Genomic DNA, 19576 nt, shown 5'->3' with positions numbered 1-19576 from the left:
AGTTACATCCTTAAAAATGACCCACTGGGACAGAAGGAGAGCTAGGACCCAAACTCTCCTCCCAGTCTTGCCCACATCTGGCTTATGGAAACAGGTTTCCAAATCTGCAGGAAAATTGCTTACTGCCTTTTGAATGAAACCTGGTCCTGCAGGTAGATTAGAGATGGTGCAACACAAGTGAATATATTTCTTCTCTTTTTTAGAAACAAAAATTTTACATTATTTTTTACTTACAATTCTCCTTTTTTAGAGGGTAGAAGAAATAAGAATCCTAAGGCTTTCAATCAAAATGTCATACTGAGCTGGCATGACAAGCTTCTCCCACCTCTCATCCTGACTGCTACCTGAAACACATAGGATATCTGGATAAAGTGCAACCAAAATATATAAGCCAGCTTGAAATAATGGAAAATCACTAGGTAAAGTTATGAAGGGGAATAAGAGATGAACTCTTGAGTACCCCAGAGTCTGCTAGTAGACACAAGACATGTACACGCGTAGCATTATTTTAGAGTGGTTAGAATGAACTAAACATTTTTCAGACAACAGTGGGCTATGAGAGCTCAGATGAGAGGAGGTTCACTTCTGTCTGGGAGGAGGAGGCAGGAATATTGTCAAGAAAGAAGTCACAGTTATTTGGGCCTTCAAAAGTAAGTGAGAATTAGAGACAAAGATTAAGGAGCTCATTCCAGTTGGAAAGAATATTTGAGAAATGGAGTAAGACAATAATGAGATTTTTTTTTTTTTTTTTTTTTTTTTTGAGCTGGAGTTTCGCTCTTGTTGCCCAGGACAGAGTGCAATGGTGTGATCTCAGCTCACCACAACCTCTGCCTCCTGGGTTCAAGCGAGTCTCCTGCCTCAGCCTCCTGAGCAGCTGGGATTACAGGCCTGCATCACCACGCCCAGCTAATTTTGTATTTTTAGTAGAGAAAGGGTTTCTCTATGTTGGTCAGGCTGTCTCGAACTCCTGACCTCAGGTGATCTGCCCGCCTCGGCCTCCCAAAGTGCTGGGATTACAAGCATGAGCCACCACACCTGGCCAATAATAAGATTTTTAGCCAAGTAAATTCATTCCTAAGATTAATCTAACTGGAGCAAAATGATGTGAAATTGAAGCTACTTCTTATTTGTGTATATTATCTATCTAGGAGGACCTTATGAGCATTTGAAATGTCTACTCTTGGGAAAATTTTGAATAAATTATGGTACTTTAAATGTAATATACACCTATATGGTGATAAATATGAGGAAGCAGAAAATCTTAAAAATATAATCTTTTTTTTGAATAATAAGCATCCTTTTATTTGCTGACGCCATTATAAAAACCGATTACATTAGCAACAAAAAAGTGTTTTCTTGAGTTGAAGTCAGAGGCAGTTACTTCCCAAAATGTTGAGTAAAACAGTGTACAACATCAGTATTAAAATGTTAAATTTTACATTGTCTTTACCACTTTGATCTTCTGAACAATTTTATTGAGCAAAATACGATAAAAGATTACATGTTTATCTTCAGGAATGTAAAGGTCTAATTATTCAAACAGTTTTTATTATAAAACTAAACTCTGAAAGTGTCTACAGAGTTGGCTTTTTTTCTTTCTTTCTTTAAATCAGTAGTCTAACAAGGATTAGAAAAGACAAAACTCTGTTCAGTGTTTCTGACAAAGTAGAAAGGGTGAAAACATAAATAAGGCTTTAATCTGGCAAAATATAATACAATGCCTTTTTTATCCTCAAATGAACAGTTTCTCGATTACTTCACTCTAACACCTGGTAGTGCTCTTTCTCCTTTGTGAGCTGTTGGTTCACTGCCTGAAGCAACTGCTGTAACTGTGTTACAGTCTGATTTAGACTTACAGACATTGTCTCCTTCTCAGAAGACTCCGTTTCTGGGGAAACATCACTATTTTCAATAACAGTAGTGTCTCCAGCAGCTTTTACTATTTTTGACCGGATAAGCTCCAGTGACTGTTGAGCCTTATGCAAATCACCAGCTACTTTCTGTCTTTCATTTTGTTTGGTTCTAAGTTTTGTGAGTGTTTCATTTAACTGTGCCTTCAACTCTCTGACTTCTGTAACATAGGTAGATCATTCCATCTCTGCCTTCTCTAGTTCCATTTCCAAATGTTCTCGTTCTCTTCTCAGGTTTTCAATATCCTTATTTTCTCTTCTTAATCACTCTAGCTCTTGTTCTGAAGATGTAAATGATGACTGCATCTGTTTAATAGTCTTGTGTGATTCATCGACCTTAACTTTCCATTTATTTTCTTCTTGCTCAACACTTCTCTGTAGCTTCTGTAAAATTCCTTCTGTTTCTGCAAGGACGGATTTGTATTTTTCACATTCTAGCTGTAACAATGTGTGCATTTCATCAGCTTCTTTCAACTTGTTCTCTAGAACCTTAACCTCCAGGAGAAAAACTGGGAAGCAATGGAAGCATTGGCATCAACTGAAAAAATGCTGCAAGACAAAGTGAACAAGACTTCCAAGGAAAGACAGCAATAGGTGGAAGCTGTTGAGTTGGAGGCTAAAGAAGTTCTCAAAAAATTATTTCCAAAGGTGTCTGTCCCTTCTAATTTGAGTCATAGTGAATGGTTGCATGGATTTGAAAAAAAGGCAAAAGAATGTATGGCTGGAACTTCAGGGTCAGAGGAGGTTAAGGTTCTAGAGCACAAGTTGAAAAATATAATCTTAAGTAAAAATATAATATTTAATAACAAGGGCTTAAGATTGCATTTATGTAAAACCTTTATTCTTGTGGGAAAGGACTAGACAATAATAGGCATAGATAAAAACAATTGTCTTAGAATATGAAATTATAAGTGTTTATTCTCTTAAAGCTTTTTAATGTTGTAAAATGAATTTCTAATAATAATTTTAGAAGGCATTGCACAGAGGCAGAAAAAATGGGATATGTTTAGGAACTTGCACATAGCCTGAACTGGCCTAGATGAAGCATGGAAATTGGTGAGAGAGAAGGTGGCTGGAAAGATAAGTCAAAGCCAGTTTTTGGACGGTTTTGAATGACATGCTAGAGAATATACACTTGTTTTTGGTAGGCAGAGAATATACATTTGCTTTTTGGCAGTCAGACCATGAAGACATGGAAGCCTTTCAAACAAGGAAGTAATAAGGACAGAACATAAAGAAAGATTTCTCTCACAATGTTGGTTGTAGTATTGGTTGATGAGGGAAAAGAACTAAGAGAAACCAATGAAAGGACTCCTACAATAGTCCATATGGGAGGCATTATCAACCCGAACTGGTTTGATGGCAACAGAAATGAAAAAGCAGCAGCAGACACGAGAGGTATTGAAAACTTGTACCAAAACAACCTGTCAACTAATCAAACATTGAAGGGTCAGGGAGAGGAAGAGTTCAAAAGTGAATCTGAAATTTTATTCCTGAGAACCAGAGGTCAGAAAAAGTTGGGGTCAGAAAGTGAAGCTTGTCGGCCGGAAATGAGAAATTCCTCTTTGGATGTGCTGAGGGTGAAGTGCTTGCAAGATGTCCAGTGGGCAATTAAAAAAACCCAAAAAACCTAAGAAAGTAAGTCTTGAGTTTTGGAGAGTAAGAAATAATAATGTAGTGCTGGCTAGTCTTCTTACTGGTAATAGTTAAAGCTGTGACAGAAAGCAAGATCATTAAAATTGCGAAGATAATTTTTTTTAAAAAGAAGAGCCTGAGATATATCTATATTTAGGAACGAGAAGGAGGAAGAGAAGGTAACAATAACTAAGAAAGGGAAATTAGTTAAGTTAAGGGAATCAGGAAAGTGTAGTGTCATGGAAGCCAAAGGAGAAGAGAGTTTCAGAAAGGAAATGATCAGCACTGACAAAGGCTGCAGATGGATCATAAGAAATGAATTAAAGATATTTTGGACTTGGACCTAAGGGCGTGCCTCAGGGAGACATGTCAGTAGAAGAGGGGTAGAAGCCAGATGGGAAACCAACAGGTGGAGTGATGAATGAGAAAGAACAGGCAGGTAGAACAAGCCACACCTTTGAGAAGTTCAGCATCACACTAAAGAAGAAAGGTGGAATTTGAGGTATTGGCAAAATTGAAGGGACATTTCAGGATGAGAGATGCATTGAAAATGGGGTGGGAAAAGAAGAAACAATTCTGCTCTGAATGAGGAGTGAATAGAAGGGAAAATTTGACGTTGATAAAGCTAAGGTAGAATGATTTTTAGTAAAGTAGGAGGTAAGAGCATCTGCTGAGAGGGAATGTGACAATTTGGTGACCTGGAGAGAAAAACCTGTAAGAGTCACTGTGGAAAGTAAACGAAAGGACTTCAATACATTGGAAAACGGTACTTTAAAGAAATAGCAGCTTTAAAGGTGGTATTTCTTCCAATTTAGTCTCAAGACTGTGCAATCTGGAATCCTCCTCTATCTTCATTCTTGTCAAATCAGTGTCTCACCTTGGTGACCTAGCACATGGTTTCTTTACATCTAATATCCTTACCACTTTTATCTAATAATTTCCACCTTTTATCCAAATCTCACATCTTCTGTAAAACCTTCCTTGATTAACTCAACCTGTTGTAGTTTAGTTCCTTTTCTGAAACTCTTCTGGGACTTTTAGCATTTGTTACAGAAAAAGCGAAGTTCTCAGAAAGAATGGCCTTTTAATAGCAATCTTCTGAGCACACAAATCTTAACCTTGAGGTTTAGTAGCTTAATTGGACAATGTAAGTGCTTGTGGTCTCTTTAGATGTATGTGAGAAGAAACGTGGCCAGTCCTTCATTGCGCTCTTCTGAGCACACTGGAAAGACAATTTTTGGAGATCCTCTGGTGCCTGACATGTAATAGCAGTTAACACTTGCTGAACTCCGAATATGTCCTAGATAACTCAGCACAGTGGAAACCCAATACATGTTTGATAAATTCCCCACCTTTTGTAATTCTTTGGGGTGGGATAGAGACGAGCTCTGGGCAAGAATATCAGTTCTCAAGCTCCAGGAAAGCATACTGCATCTAGTGTCATGGAAAGTGGATCACTTTTGCGGAGGCTGTCTGAACCTCGCAGTATCTAAGGTTTCCAGGCTAGCTGGACTGTGTCTTGCATAACCCTTGTGTGTTTATGAAAAGAAAAAAGAATTCTGGCTTCAAATTCAAATTACCTTTCCACTTAGGGGAAATGGTTGGCAGAGGAGAAAATAAACGATTGCGACATGTTATGAAGAATGAGGACTAGCAAAGAGGAAGGAGCTTGGATAAACAGTGCTGCTTTATTTCTGCTGTTAATCATTCATTGGGTCCGTCAAAAGTTTCTGCCCATCTATTTCCATCAGCCATCCCTGACCAGCCAACCGCATGGCTGAAATTCAGGGACTTTTTGGTGGAGCAATTACCAATCAACTTAAGGGTATTATGATAAACTCTGATCTGGGGAGGAGCCAGGACTACATAGATCAAGGCAGTTTTCCTCTTTGAGAAACTACCCAAGATATCATCATAGAGTCTTCTGCTCTTCCTCAACTACCAAAGGTCGGTGGACTACTAAACCCTTGGGGTAGCTTGGAGGAAAGGCTGGTGGTTTGGCCCTTTAAGGAGTGCAGGATTAGAAGGATAAAACAGAGACAAAAGCTTGGAAGTGTTTTCAGCAGAAATCTTTTCAGGAGCACTGTATTATGGGGATGTAAGACTTGAGAAGTATTTTAAACCCCATCTGAACCTCAAGTTTTAAAAATTATAAATGGAGGAATAATATTGCATTCTAATAAAATAAGCTGAAGAAGAAGAGGTGTAAGGTGTTGCTCTTGTCACTGTATCTAAAAGACAGATGTGTCGATTTGTTGATCTTTCACCACCTTCCCACATCAGAGAGTTGAGGCAAGGGGTCAACCAGACTTTTCAAAGGGTTCACAGGAAGCTTGCTTTTCATAGTCTACATTCTGAAAACTGGGGCCATTTCTATTTTGAGATTTGATTAACCACTCCAAATCTCCTCTACCATTGACAGCAAAGACATTTAGATTTGGTAATTAGGAGGACACTGGCCAGCCTCCAGTTGGTCTCTGAAGCTAGCAGGCTTAGTCATCCTCATCTTCTTTACTTTCTTATTTTGACGATGCTGATAACCCTTCCTTCTTGAAATTCTCTTCTTCCTTGGTTGGCCAGGATACAGTACCATTCTGGTCTTCGTTTTAATTCTTCAGCCACTTGTCACTTTGCTGATTCCTATTCTATCTCTAAATAGGGTAACACCAAAAGAATAAAAAGTAGACTACAGAAGAGGCAGAAGCATCAAAGAAGGTTGGCATTAAGCTTAGAGATATGTTTGAATATAGTATGAACACAGAATAAAGGAGCTGATAGAAAAATAAAGAGATTTGGCCAGGTGCGGTGGCTCACACCTGTAATCCCAGCACTTCAGGAGGCCGAGGCTGGCAGATCACCTGAGGTCGGGAGTTCAAGACCAGCCGGACCAACATGGAGAAACCCTGTCTCTACTAAAATTACAAAATTAGCCAGGCCTGGTGGCACATGCCTGTAATCCCAGCTACCTGGGAGGCTGAGGCAGGAGGATCGTTTGAACCAGGGAGGCAGAGGTTGGGGTGAGCCGAGATTGTGCCATTGCACTCCAGCCTGGGCGACAAGAGTGAAACTCCATCTCAAAAAAAAAAGAAAAGAAAAAAAAGAGATTCTAGGAAGGGCGGGGAAAGTATGGAAGCAAGTTCTTTCTGGAGTTTGTAAGTGATATAATTGAGAGCCCAGATGTAAGGAAGAAGACACTCAGCCCCAGATTGGAGAAAAATACTATCCTTTCACAAGGTATCTGCATTTTAAAAGGGGGAAGTTAGACAAAATAAATATCTTAACTTAAAAAGTAACTTCTCATGGAAGGAGAAATTTGAGGACTAAAGATTTTTCCAGTGACTCTCAAATTGTACTGCATTGCTAAGTACCAATAGTATTTTTCACAAGGGACCCACCCTGCTGACTAAAGTTCTTGAGTTGCTTCCATTTCTGCAGGAATTTAAAAGATGATGTCCTTGAAATATGAAAGTTTGCTAGAGTAGTCTCAGCTTTTCAGTGAGCAGTCACAGAATTGCAGAATTTGTCCATCTAGGTTTAATGTCATCATTTTAGAGATGAAGGAAACTGATATCCAAGAAGCTGATACAGCTTCTTCAAGATCACAGACTTAGACTGTGGTATTGCTGGAACTCCAACTTGGGTCTTAGCTCGCAAGTTCTAGCCTCCATTCCCATACTTTGTGGCCAGCTGGTTTCTGCTGAGGAACCACCAGGAGTAGTTATGGTGAACTGCAAATGCCCGTAGTTGGAGAACCCTCCGAGTTAGGATGCATCCTAATGGTTTGTTAGGGAAGTCTAGTCACTGTATTATCTCTCTTCAAAACTGACAAAGTATTTCACACACATTATTACATTTGGTCCTCAGTGAGACAGTCATTCTCACTCTAAAGATAAAATTAAATTGAGTTTCATTCCTTTTAGATTTATTATTATTTATTCTGTCTTATTCCTTCCTCCATGTAAGTTTTTTTTTTTTTTTTTTTTGAGACGGAGTCTCGCTTTGTTGCCCATACTGGAGTGCAGTGGCGCGATCTCGGCTGATTGTAAGCTCCGCCTCCCGGGTTCACGCCATTCTCCTGCCTCAGCCTCCCGAGGAGCTGGGACTACAAGCATCCGCCGCCACATCTCGCTAATTTTTTTGTCTTTTTAGTAGAGACGGGGTTTCACCGTGTTAGCCAGGATGGTCTCGATCTCCTGACCTCGTGATCCGCCTGCCTCGGCCTCCCAAAGTGCTGGGATTACAAGCGTGAGCCATCGCGCCCAGCCTCCTCCATGTAAGTTTTAAGCCAGTTAAATTCTGGTGCTCAAATTAGGTATTTCTAAAGGCAGTGAAAGAAATCTCTGCAAAATAAGGAGGAACTCTTTTCTCTTCCTCTGCATCTGCAAAAAAGCAGATGATAATCTGCATAACAAAACTGACCTTGCAAATGTTTTTTTTTAACAAAGCAGTCACTGGGTTATATAGACCAATTACAATACCACGTTAGAGATGGAAAGTTGAATAAACACCTTCCTTGTCTTCAAGGAATTCACAATGTATTTTGGGAGGCAAAAGCAAATACATAGTTAGGATACAAAACAATGTTACAATTAAGGTATTAGCCAAGTACTGGAAGAACAGAAAATACTGGCATTTCATGATGAAGTTAGACAATGCTTCACCAAGGAGGTGACATTTGATCTGAATAGTGAATAAAGGAATAGTGAATAAAGAAGTCGGAGGTAAGAGCATTAATGCACGGGAGACATTAACTGCAAATGCTTGCAGGTGTTTTTTTAAAAAATCCTGGCTGTGTATGGTGGCTCACGCCTATAACTCCAGCACTTTGGGAGGCCGAGGTGGGAGGTTCACTTGAGGCCAGGAGTTCAAGACCAGCTTGGGCAACATAGTGAGACCCCTGTCTTTACAAAAAATTAAAAAACTAGCTGGGTGTGGTGGCACGCTCCTGTGGTCCCAGCTACCGGGGAGACTGAGGTGGGAGCATCATTTGAGCCCAGGAGGTTGAGGCTGCAGTGAGCTGTGATTGCACCACTTCACTCCAGCCTGGGTGACACAGAGTGAGACCCCGTCTCAAAAAAGAAATCCAGAATGTTTTGGGGGAAGGGTAAGTGCCTCCTTGAGACTGAAGCATGGTGTTCTAAGTGAGAAATTATGGGAAAATTGGGACAGATAGGGGAACCTATGGAAACTGAGAACCATGAAAGTTTTTAAGCAGAGTAACAACACGTAAATTGCTTTTTAGGGACATAATGGCATCAACATGGAAGCTGGCTTATAAATGTTTGAAGGCTTTTGCCGTGGTCTACAGTGAGGGGAAGGGAATTATACGAACCTAAACCTGGACTATGGAAGTGGACTGTAGGAGAGAGTGGCAGATTCTGGTGCTGCTGCTATGACCAACCTGATAGGACTTGACAACTCTGAATAGTGCAAGGAGGTGAGACAGAGCAGGCAACAATGACTTGGATTTCTAGTCTGGGAGGCTGGGTGGAGATCGTCACCTCCACTGAGACAGAAAGCACAGATATTAAGTAGTGTTGGAGGAACATAGCGAATTTAGTTTGAAATATGTTAAATTCAAGGTGCCTGGGAGATACAAATGAAGTGAATGGAAATACTGATTTGAACCTTGGGAATTTTAACTTAAATTATTATTATTATTATTTTTTGCTTAAATGAGAAATCTAACAGAGTCAAAAGTTTTAGTTTACTTTCAAGGTTGCAGATAAAGAGGAAAGTGTAATAATTATTAAGGAAAACACACAAGCACTTATAACTTTCAGTAAACAGAAATGTTCATTTAAATATTATTCCAGAAAAAAAAATTCACTAAGATAACCAGTCAGAATTACACTTTTCTGAGGTTTAAAGTTACTGTCATGTGGCAGAGCAACCACCTCTAAAATCCAGGAATGACTCCTTTGTTAGAAAAAACATTTGCAAGGTCAATTTTGTCACGTAGATTATCATCTGCTTTTTTGCAGCTGCAGAGGAAAAGAGTTCCTCCTTATTTTACAGAGATTTATTTAATTGCCTTTAGAAAGACCTAATTTGAGCACCAGAATTTAACTAGTTAGCAACCAGAGTAAAGAAGACAAGCCTGAATAGCTTAAAACTTACACGGAGGAAGGAATAAGAGAGAATAAAATAATTATTAACAATTGAATTTATGGAGCATGGAAGTTTTTGCATGAACCAGAGATAAGTAGGCCCAGAGGTCCGAGGGTGATTCATTTTATTTATTTATTTATTTATTTCTGAGACGGAGTCTCTCTGTTGCCCAGGCTGGAGTGCAGTAGTGTGATCTCGGCTCACTGTAACCTCTGTCTTCTGGGTTCAGGTGATTAACCTGCCTCAGCCTCCTAAGTAGCTGGGATTACAGGCGTGTACCACCACACCCGGCTAATTTTTGTATTTTTAGCAGAGACGGGGTTTCACCATGTTGGTCAGGCTGGTCTTGAACTCCTGACCTTGTGATCTGCCCGCCTCAGCCTCCCAAAGTGCTGGGATTACAGGCGTGAGCTACCGCGCCCGACCTGTGGATGATTCAGGTATGATGACTAAAGTTATGGACGTGGATGACTTCCTTTCAGGAAGATAGTTGAGGGCAAGGGAAGACAAAGCCCCAGGACAGCGCCAGAGGCGCCAGCATCCCTCTGCTCTGCATGACACATTAGATCTCATTGTACCAAAGGCCACAGTGGAGACAAGACCCAGGACTTCTAGCCGGAAGTTCAGTGGATGTTCCTCTGCACTGGGGTGTAATTAAAGTCCCTGGTGATGCAACCATTTATTGCAATTTTAAATCATTATGATGACAATGTTTTGACATCCAGGATTTCGGCTTCTGACAGAGTGACATTCCAATGCCAATTCTATGAAACTCTTCCCTATCATTTCTTTTGAATGTTTACTATGTGCCGTCCACACACCATGTCAAGCCCCTCTCAGAAATTCTGAGATGCAATTACAGTTATCCTTCTTATTTTATAATAAAGGAAACTGAGGCTTAGAGGAGCTGAGTGTTTTGCCCATGGGACTCGGTTCCCATGTGGTGGAGGCAGGATGCCAACTCACATGTTCTGGGTGTGACTCCACAGCCCATGTCCAAGGTCTTGGCCACACTGTCCTCCTCTGTCCCCAGCTCTGTGGCCATGGCCTAGGTGTGAGGCTGAAGTAAAGGGAGTGAAATAACTTCCTCATCACAGTGTAGGGTCTGCATTTGTCTGTATCTCCTGTCATAAACTGTGGAAGGAGGAGAACCAGTTTTTGCTTACTGCTTCCCTCCTTCACTGTCCTCCCTTGACTAGTTGATGATATGATGACTTCGGTTTAAGAATGGAAGAGCCTAGAGTAAAATTATTTGGGCCAGTTCTCATGAAAATATAGGTGTTTGCCTTGCTTTAAAATCAGGTAAAATCAGTCCTTAAGAAAGCATACACTGTAAGAGGAGACACTGATATGGCACAGTACTACTTTTCTTTGGAACACATGCTATCCCTAGGAGCTTTTGGATTTAAATTTAATGCACATTTTTTGAGCACTTTAACTTCATGAGGCGCAGGCTAGGTACTATTGTGGGGCAGAAATAAATGGGAGCATACTCTGTCATTTCAAGGATTTTGTGGTTTAGTGATGAAGGCAGACTTCAGATGTGAGTTACAGACCAAGTCCGAATCAGAGTTATAAATACAAAATTGTACTTGGTTGTGGAGGCTTGCTTGGATAGGAGGGAATGCTGGAGAAGGGACTGCCAGAATGGGTAGGAATTAAAGAGGAAAAAGAAAGAGGGTAGATGATGTGGACAGGAATGGGAGATAGGAAAGTGCTGGAATGGTAAGGAATTCTGGTTGTCCAGGATAGCTGGAGCCTAAGGGGTCAGACTGCAATACCGAAAAGTTAGTCATCAAAGCCAATTGAGTGAATGCCAGTACCTGAAGGATCAGTTCATAGAAACAAATTTGCTGAATTTATCAAAGTATCAATTTATCTAACATTGTTTTAAGAAATATTCATTTTGGAGGCCAGGCATGGTGGCTTATGCACTTTGGGAGGCTGAGGTGGGAGAATTGCTTGAGGCCAGGAGTTTGAGACCAGCCTGGGCAACACAGTAAGATCACATCTCTATTACAATTTTAGAGAAGAAAAAGAAAAAAAATCATTTTGAATATTCAATGAGTATAAATATATTCTTTTTGAATGTAGCTAATGGATACATATTTTAGCAGCATTTAAGACATTTTTGTTCAACTTCTTGAAGCTAATGATTTGTGGTTGTATTTTTGTAAATATAGTCATGAATATTTTTCTGAACATATTCAACATATATATTTTTCCTGTGAATGTAATAACAACTGCAACAATTCCTGTGGGAAATTTCCACTTTATACTCTTATCCTTTTGATTTTTCATGTCAATTCTATTTTGCCAAACCACTAGTATTTTTATTCTCTTCTTCAATTTCACTGGAATTGAATAAACACAACAAATCTACTCATTGTCAAAAATTGAAGAAACTTTTTCCCATAGTTTTCATAGTTCATAACACATCTTATTGGGTGGGAGAAATTTGTCACATTTTATAAATTTCACAGATGATGAGTGACGTGGTTTTCATGATATGCAACCTGCCTGGCTCTCAGCTGTCTCCAGCTTCACAAGATTGTGAGGGCAGAGAGGGGCATAGAGTTAGGAAGGAGGATAATGGGAAAAAAGAGGGGGAAACTGAGTAGAAAGGGGAAGCATGAAGGCCCAGAATGTTGGTCCTGGCTCCTCCCAACCTCTCTAGACCACCTGGATTCATTCAGTACAAAGTCTGAGAACACACTTCCAGTAAGTGACTACAACTGGTAAATTGCTTGTTAGGTGAATTTACGTATTGGCAGAATTGCCCTGGTGGGGATGTATAGAGCTCATGGGACAGGACGTGTGTGACATGGGGTTCCCACAGCTGACAACAAGTGGAGGGATGGCTTCATCAGAACTGAGTTTTAGAAAGATAAGAAGCTTATGTGAGTCTTTACTCAATGAAGAAATTAGACCCCACAAAGTCTGAAGGGCACTATAAACTTCCCTTCGCCCACACAGTTTCTCTCCAAGATGTTTCAGTCCCACATTATGTAAGACTGTCCCATATTACTGAGACCAGCTTTATGTTGAGGGACTGAACATTACCTTAGATATACACTACATTACATTACAGTCCTACATTCTGTGGGACTGAAACATCTTGGGGAGAAATATTGATTGAAGGGACTCCCTTTACCTAAATGTATATGGGCTTTGTATGAATTATGGATGCATGAGAGCGTCCAACCATCCGGATCCAACAAAGATGTCAAAGTAAAAGATGAAATTCACTATTTTATGGGAGTGAATTTGGTTAACTTCATATATTCCTTTGAAGACATGGACTATTTCTTTTCTTAATTTCTTTTTATTTTTATAGATTTACAGTACAGAGATTTCTCAAAAAACGAAAAATAGAACTCCCCTTTGATTCCCACTACTGAGTATCTACCCAAAGGAAAGGGACTTTTTCCTAGTGCAAACTTAGGATATGTTGTGTTCTCCAAAGGGAATGGGAAGTGGTGATGAAGATTAAAAAAAAAAAAGTCCTTACTAATTTTGCTTTAAAAAGTCTATATAGTCTGATTTAAAAATAAAAGTGCATTTGCCATGTATATTTTTCATATATATATATGTGTGTGTGTGTGTGTGTGTGTGTGTATGATCATTTTTCAAAACTGCAAATTGCTTCATGGTTTATTGCTTTTGTCAATAGTTCTCACGAGGAACTCCCAATACTTCTATACGGCGACTCAACTCTTTCTCTCTATCCCATCATTTTCCTGCCTTTTTGTTTTGTTTTGTTTTGTTTTATGTTTGTAGCTTTCCTGTAACTCCTCTGCCATTTCTTTGTTAGATCATCTGGCCAATTGCAAGTCTTCTCACTCAACCTCCCTGTTTCTTTCCTCTAATCCCTTCAATCTATCTTGTGCATGTCTGCCATAACGATCTTAAAGCATAATAATTGTGTCATTCCTCAGCTTAAAAACAAACAATTCACATCAAAAACAAGCACTTTTATTCTCCAAGGAGTAAAGTCTATAAATTTCCTAAACTTGACATTTACATCCCATTCAGACACATCTGTAAACTGTCCCTTTCCCACCTCAGACATTTAGCCAAATTGGAGTATTATCTATTGTTCCCTCAACATGCCCTGCATCCATTCTGCAATGTCTTCAGTACACCTAGTGCAGATGCAGTCTCCTCTGCAAAGCCCACTCCCTCCCTCCACTTGGAATCAATCTCTCTTCTGAGCACACAGCTTCTGCAGAGGCCAATCCTTACTGTCTTGTGCTGTAACATTTGTGCTCAGAGGTTTGTTTTGTTTTGTTTCCACTCCAGGCTGTCATTTCCTTGAAGACATGGATCCCATAACATTTATTCTAGTGCTTTATGACAAGTTGGAATTCAATGACTATTTATTAAATTGAGTTCTTTCAGCAGAAAAACATCAGCGAAGCAGCAGGCCGTGCACCCCGCAAAAACTCCATCTGGGGCTCTTCATAGAAAAGGGAAAATGGCAGCCTGGCCCTTCTCCAGGCTGTGGAAAGTCTCTGATCCAATTCTCTTCCAAATGACCTTGGTCGCTGCTCTGTTGCCTGCTGTTCTTGGTGAGTAGTGGGAAACAAGCTCAGATCAGCAACAAACAACCAAGTTCATCTGTGCATTCACTTTTAAGGCTAAAAAAGATAATGACTGGGCTTCTAGCAGAAACCCAGCTTTATCAACAAGTGGTTTATTTGACAGGCTAGAACTTAGGGAAATTTGATTTACACATAAAGGAAATGGCGTTCTAGACATTTTCCCCTAGATTTTTGTTTCTCCAGGAAAGAATTTCTCTCCCAACCATCTATATGGATGAGAATATGGACAGATCTATATTATCTATTGCTATGACTAAACAATTTTCACTGTTTGTGGGTTTATTCAGGGGGTGCTTAGAAAGTAAATCAGCCTGGTATTTAATTCTTGCAAAAAAAGCAAAGTTAAGATTTTTACGCTTCAAGGGCTCCATGCTTCTTCCTCCATATCATTCAAAATCAAACAGATGTAAAAATAATAAATTAAAAATGTTATTTTTACCCATTTCCCAGCCACCCTGTTTCCCTTCCCTGAGGCAACCAATGTTATGTAATGTTATTTCAATACAATAATATGTTTCTGTTGAGGCAACTTGTAGGGACTTCTGACTTTGCAGAGATGCATTTGAGTCAGCAGATACGGGGAATCCAATAGGTTGGTGAAGTTCATGTCTTTCTTCTTTTTCAGATAAATTATCCCATGTGTAGTAGAGAAGGGAAAACAATTCTGCCTTTTATCATTACTGTTTATTGTTATCATTGTCATTATCATTTGTGAACAAATATATATTAGTGATCACTCACTAGGTGTATTGAACAGCGAGTATAATAGGAGTTACGATTTTTCTTGACTAGAGGTGAAAAGAATGATCCCTGCTCTAAACATCACACTACATAAACAATAAGATGCTGTGTCCCAAGGTATAAGTTTTGGTGCTCCTTGTCATTTTGGTGTCCAGGCAATTGTGGTCCTCCACCCACTTTATCGTTTGCTGCCCCGGTGGATATTACGTTGACTGAGACACGCTTCGAAACTGGAACTACTCTGAAATACACCTGCCGCCCTGGCTATGTCAGATCCCATTCAGCTCAGACGCTTACCTGTAATTCTGATGGCAAATGGATGTATAATACCTTCTGTATCCGTAAGTATCAACATTTTTTTTTCCTTTGCTTTTCCTATCTTTGGAAAGTTGCCTCAGAAACTAAATTTTCTGAATCTTTTTTTTTTTTTTTTGTTTTTTTTTTTTTTGAGACAGAGTCTTGCTCTTTCGCCCAGGCTGGAGTGCAGTGGCGCAATCTCGGCTCACTGCAAGCTCCGCGTCCCGGGTTCACGCCATTCTCCTGCCTCAGCCTCTCCGAGTAGCTGGGACTACAGGCGCCCGCCACCACGCCCGGCTAATTTTTTGTATTTTTTAGTAGAGACGGGGTTTCACCGTGGTCTCGATCTCCTGACCTTGTGATCCGCCCACCTCGGCCTCCCAAAGTGCTGGGATTACAAGCGTGAGCCACCGCGCCCGGCCAATTTTCTGAATCTTTAGTCACCAAGAAGACAGTTTGTGAATTACTGATTTCAATGTACATACTTGAGGCATTTTTTGAAAAACAAAGCAAAACAGAAAAATTAGGGGTAGTTAATTGCATTGAAAAATAACTCTGTTCTTTTTTTTTGAGATGGAGTCTAGCTCTGTCTCCCAGGCTGGAGTGCAGTGGTGGAATCTTGGCTCCCTGCAACCTCTGCCTCCTGGTTTCAAGTGACTCTCCTGCCTCAGCCTCCTGAGTAGCTGGGATTACAGGCATGCACCACCACACCTGGTTAATTTTTGTGTTTTTAGTAGATACAGGGTTTCACCATATTGGCTAGACTGGTCTCAAACTCCTGACCTCAAGTGATCTGCCCACCTTGGCCTCCCAAAGTGCTGGGATTACAGGTATGAGCCACTGGGCCTGGTCAGAAGTCTATTCTTTATAAAGTAATCCACCAAACACTTCTTTCAAGAAATGAACCACAAATTTCGTTATGATATATTGAAAATCAGATTCACTTTTTAAAAAATTATAAAATGGTAGGTGGCTAGAAAGTGGCAATGCAGTTTTCAAAAGAACCTCACTCAAAATATTTGCTGTGTTTTGAAGAAAAGTTATGATTCACTGTCAGTTGGGAATGCATTCTGCAGTGTTTTCCAATAGTAGGGTATACAATCGATACTTTCTCTGTTTTGTTCCTTTTGTGACATGCGTTTTTGAGTGGCCTAGGTTCTAAGTACCTGCCATAGACATAGAATGAAGCAAAGCTCTCCCATCCCTGGTCAGCTTATTAAGTCCTGGACCATGTGTTCTACTGCTGCAATTATTTAACTGGTCATTTTTCTCTATTGGTAAAATGTACCAGAAAAAAAATCAGATCAAATTTTGTATTAATTTTGAGGTGAGTCAGTGTTAGAAATAAGTTTGAATCTAAATCTCTCTGTGTTTCTGGAAGCAGAGGTGAACCTTGGTTAATTTCTTTTCTTTTCTAATGCCATATATGTGAGTACTTGGAAGTACTAATCATTATTTAAATTTTTCTCCCAGACAAACGATGCAGACACCCAGGAGAGTTACCTAATGGGCAAGTGGAGATTAAGACAGATTTATCTTTTGGATCACAAATAGAATTCAGCTGTTCAGAAGGGTGAGTGTGAGGTAATCTATGAGCAATTTTTTATATTTATTTAAAAAATAGCTGAAGTCTTCATATATTTCAAAATTTAAAATGATGTAAAAAGATAGACGTTGAGAATTCTCATTTCCATCCTATCTCCATACACCCCATTCCTTCCTGTCCTCAAGCAAAGATCTATTTGTATTGGTTCGTATGTACCTTTCTAGTGTTTCCTTATATAAATACAAGCTAAGAAGTTATCATATATTCTTATTTTCCCCCCTTTCCTCTAATGAACGTAGTATTGAATCTTGCTTTATTGTTTACTTATCAATGTATACTGGAGATATTTCCATGTTTGTGCACAGGGAGTTTCCTCATTAATTTCTTTTTACAACTGCATAGAATGTTGTTGTGTAGTTGTGTCATGGCTTTGCCGTCCTTGTGATGGATCCATGGATATTTCCAATCTTTTGCTATTCTGAACAATGCTCTGAAAGTATTCTTTTGTATGCATGTCATTTTATACATATGTAGTTACATCTGCAGGATAGCTTCCTAGAGGAGGCCTCCCTGGCTCAAAGAGTATGTATATTTGAAAATTTAAAAGATATTGTCAGACTGCTTTCCCCAAGGGTTTCATGGTTTTGCAGAGTATGCAAATGTCTGTCTCTCCATAAACTCTCCAACTGTGTTGTCAAACTTTTGAAAACTTGTCAAATTTTTGAATTTTTCCCAATGTAAGAGGTGAAACTAAAATCTCACTATAGTTTCACTGTCTATTTCTCTTATTGTCAGGGAGGTTGAGTATATTTTTATATGTCCAAGGGATGTTTGTATTTATTTGTGCACTAGTTAGCATGTCTGATGCCTGGTTGTTGTTTTTTTTTTCCTTAACTTGTTGAACTTTTTATTCTTAAGTTTTAGGATATATGCATTTAGACATATACATGAGTCTGTGCATAGCAGGATTTAGGCCTTGATTCTGACATATACTATAACTTTTCCCACAGTGTGTGTGGGTGTGTGTGTGTGTATGTATAATGTTTTTGACTTGGCTATTGGTATTTTTTCTCCTTAAGGAGAAATTATTTGTATCTATGTTGTTAAATTCATAAATTTCTCTTTTAGAAATGGCTTTTGGATTTTATGTTTGAAGGCCTTCCCCACTATAAGGTTTTAAAAAAAATTGCCCATATTTCCTCTACTTCTTTTATATTTTCATATTTTTTAATATTCAAAGCTTTAATTTATTTGGAGTTAATATACAGTATACAGTATGAGGTACAGATTTTAGACTATATTTTTTCATATTGCTTTCCTGTTACCCCAACACCACTTATTTAAAAGTTTGCCTTAAGATCCAAAATTGACACCCTAACATCACAATTAAAAGGGCTAGAAAAGCAAGAGCAAACACATTCAAAAGCTAGCAGAAGGTTAGAAATAACTAAAATCAGAGCAGAACTGAAGGAAATAGAGACACAAAAAACCCTTCAAAAAATTAATGAATCCAGGAGCTGGTTTTTTGAAAAAATCAACAAAATTGATAGACCGCTAGCAAGACTAATAAAGAAGAAAAGAGAGAAGAACCAAATAGATGCAATAAAAAATGAAAAAGGGGATATCACCACTGATCCCACAGAAATACAATCTACCATCAGAGAATACTACAAACACCTCTATGCAAATAAACTAGAAAATCTAGAAGAAATGGATAAATTCCTCAACAAATACACCCTCCCAAGACTAAATCAGGAAGAAGTTGAATCTCTGAATAGACCAATAACAGGTTCTGAAATTGTGGCAATAATCAATAGCTTACCAACCAAAAAGAGTCCAGGACCTGATGGATTCACAGCTGAATTCTACCAGAGGTACAAGGAGGAACTGGTACCATTCCTTCTGAAACTATTCCAATCGATAGAAAAAGAGGGAATCCTCCCTAACACATTTTATGAAGCCAGCATCATCCTGATACCAAAGCCTGGCAGAGACATAACCAAAAAAGAGAATTTCAGACCAATATCCTTGATGAACATTGATGCAAAAATCCTCAATAAAATACTGGCAAACTGAATCCAGCAGCACATCAAAAAGCTTATCCACCATAATCAAGTGGGCTTCATCCCTGGGATGCAAGGCTGGTTCAACATACGCAAATCAATAAATGTAATCCAGCATATAAACAGAACCAAAGACAAAAACCACATGATTATCTCAAAAGATGCAGAAAAGGCCTTTGACAAAATTCAACAACCCTTCATGCTAAAAACTCTCAATAAATTAGGTATTGATGAGACTTATCTCAAAATAATAAGAGCTATCTACGACAAACCTACAGCCAAATGGGCAAAAACTGGAAGCATTCCCTCTGAAAACCGGCACAAGACAGGGATGCCCTCTCTCACCACTCCTATTCAACATAGTGCTGGAAGTTCTGGCCAGAGCAATCAGACAGGAGAAGGAAATAAAGGGTATTCAATTAGGAAAAGAGGAAGTCAAATTGTCCCTGTTTGCAGATGACATGATTGTATATCTAGAAAACCCCATTGTCTCAGCCCAAAATCTCCTTAAGCTGATTAGCAACTTCAGCAAAGTCTCAGGATACAAAATCAATGTACAAAAATCACAAGCATTCTTGTACACCAATCACAGACAAACAGAGAGCCAAATCATCAGTGAACTCTCATTCACAATTGCTTCAAAGAGAATAAAATACCTAGGAATCCAAC

At 39.2% G+C, this 19576-nt stretch overlaps 1 protein-coding gene, 1 long non-coding RNA gene and 1 pseudogene across 2 annotated transcripts in view; 1 reads left to right on the top strand and 2 right to left on the bottom strand.

The window, feature by feature from the left end:
* LOC134731952 (uncharacterized) overlaps positions 1 to 19576 on the bottom strand; it is a 39741-nt gene that overhangs the window by 9177 nt on the left and 10988 nt on the right. The gene's annotated exons all lie outside the window — the stretch shown is intronic.
* On the bottom strand, positions 1276 to 2663 carry LOC129458494 (kinectin-like; annotated as a pseudogene).
* The window catches only part of C4BPA (complement component 4 binding protein alpha), a 43473-nt gene continuing 32130 nt past the window's right edge, over positions 8234 to 19576 (top strand). The window contains exons 1-4 of the mRNA XM_055234379.1: positions 8234 to 8266; positions 13959 to 14227; positions 15157 to 15342; positions 16772 to 16871. Coding sequence (XP_055090354.1) covers positions 14134 to 14227; positions 15157 to 15342; positions 16772 to 16871 — 380 coding nt within the window. The 5' untranslated portion in view covers positions 8234 to 8266; positions 13959 to 14133. The remainder of the gene's footprint in view (positions 8267 to 13958; positions 14228 to 15156; positions 15343 to 16771; positions 16872 to 19576) is intronic.

Source organism: Symphalangus syndactylus, chromosome 19 (genome assembly GCF_028878055.3).
Source record: "Symphalangus syndactylus isolate Jambi chromosome 19, NHGRI_mSymSyn1-v2.1_pri, whole genome shotgun sequence".
Taxonomy (NCBI): domain Eukaryota; kingdom Metazoa; phylum Chordata; class Mammalia; order Primates; family Hylobatidae; genus Symphalangus; species Symphalangus syndactylus.
The sequence above is the reverse complement of the archived record's forward strand: the minus strand, read 5'-3'. Positions and strand labels throughout refer to the sequence as shown.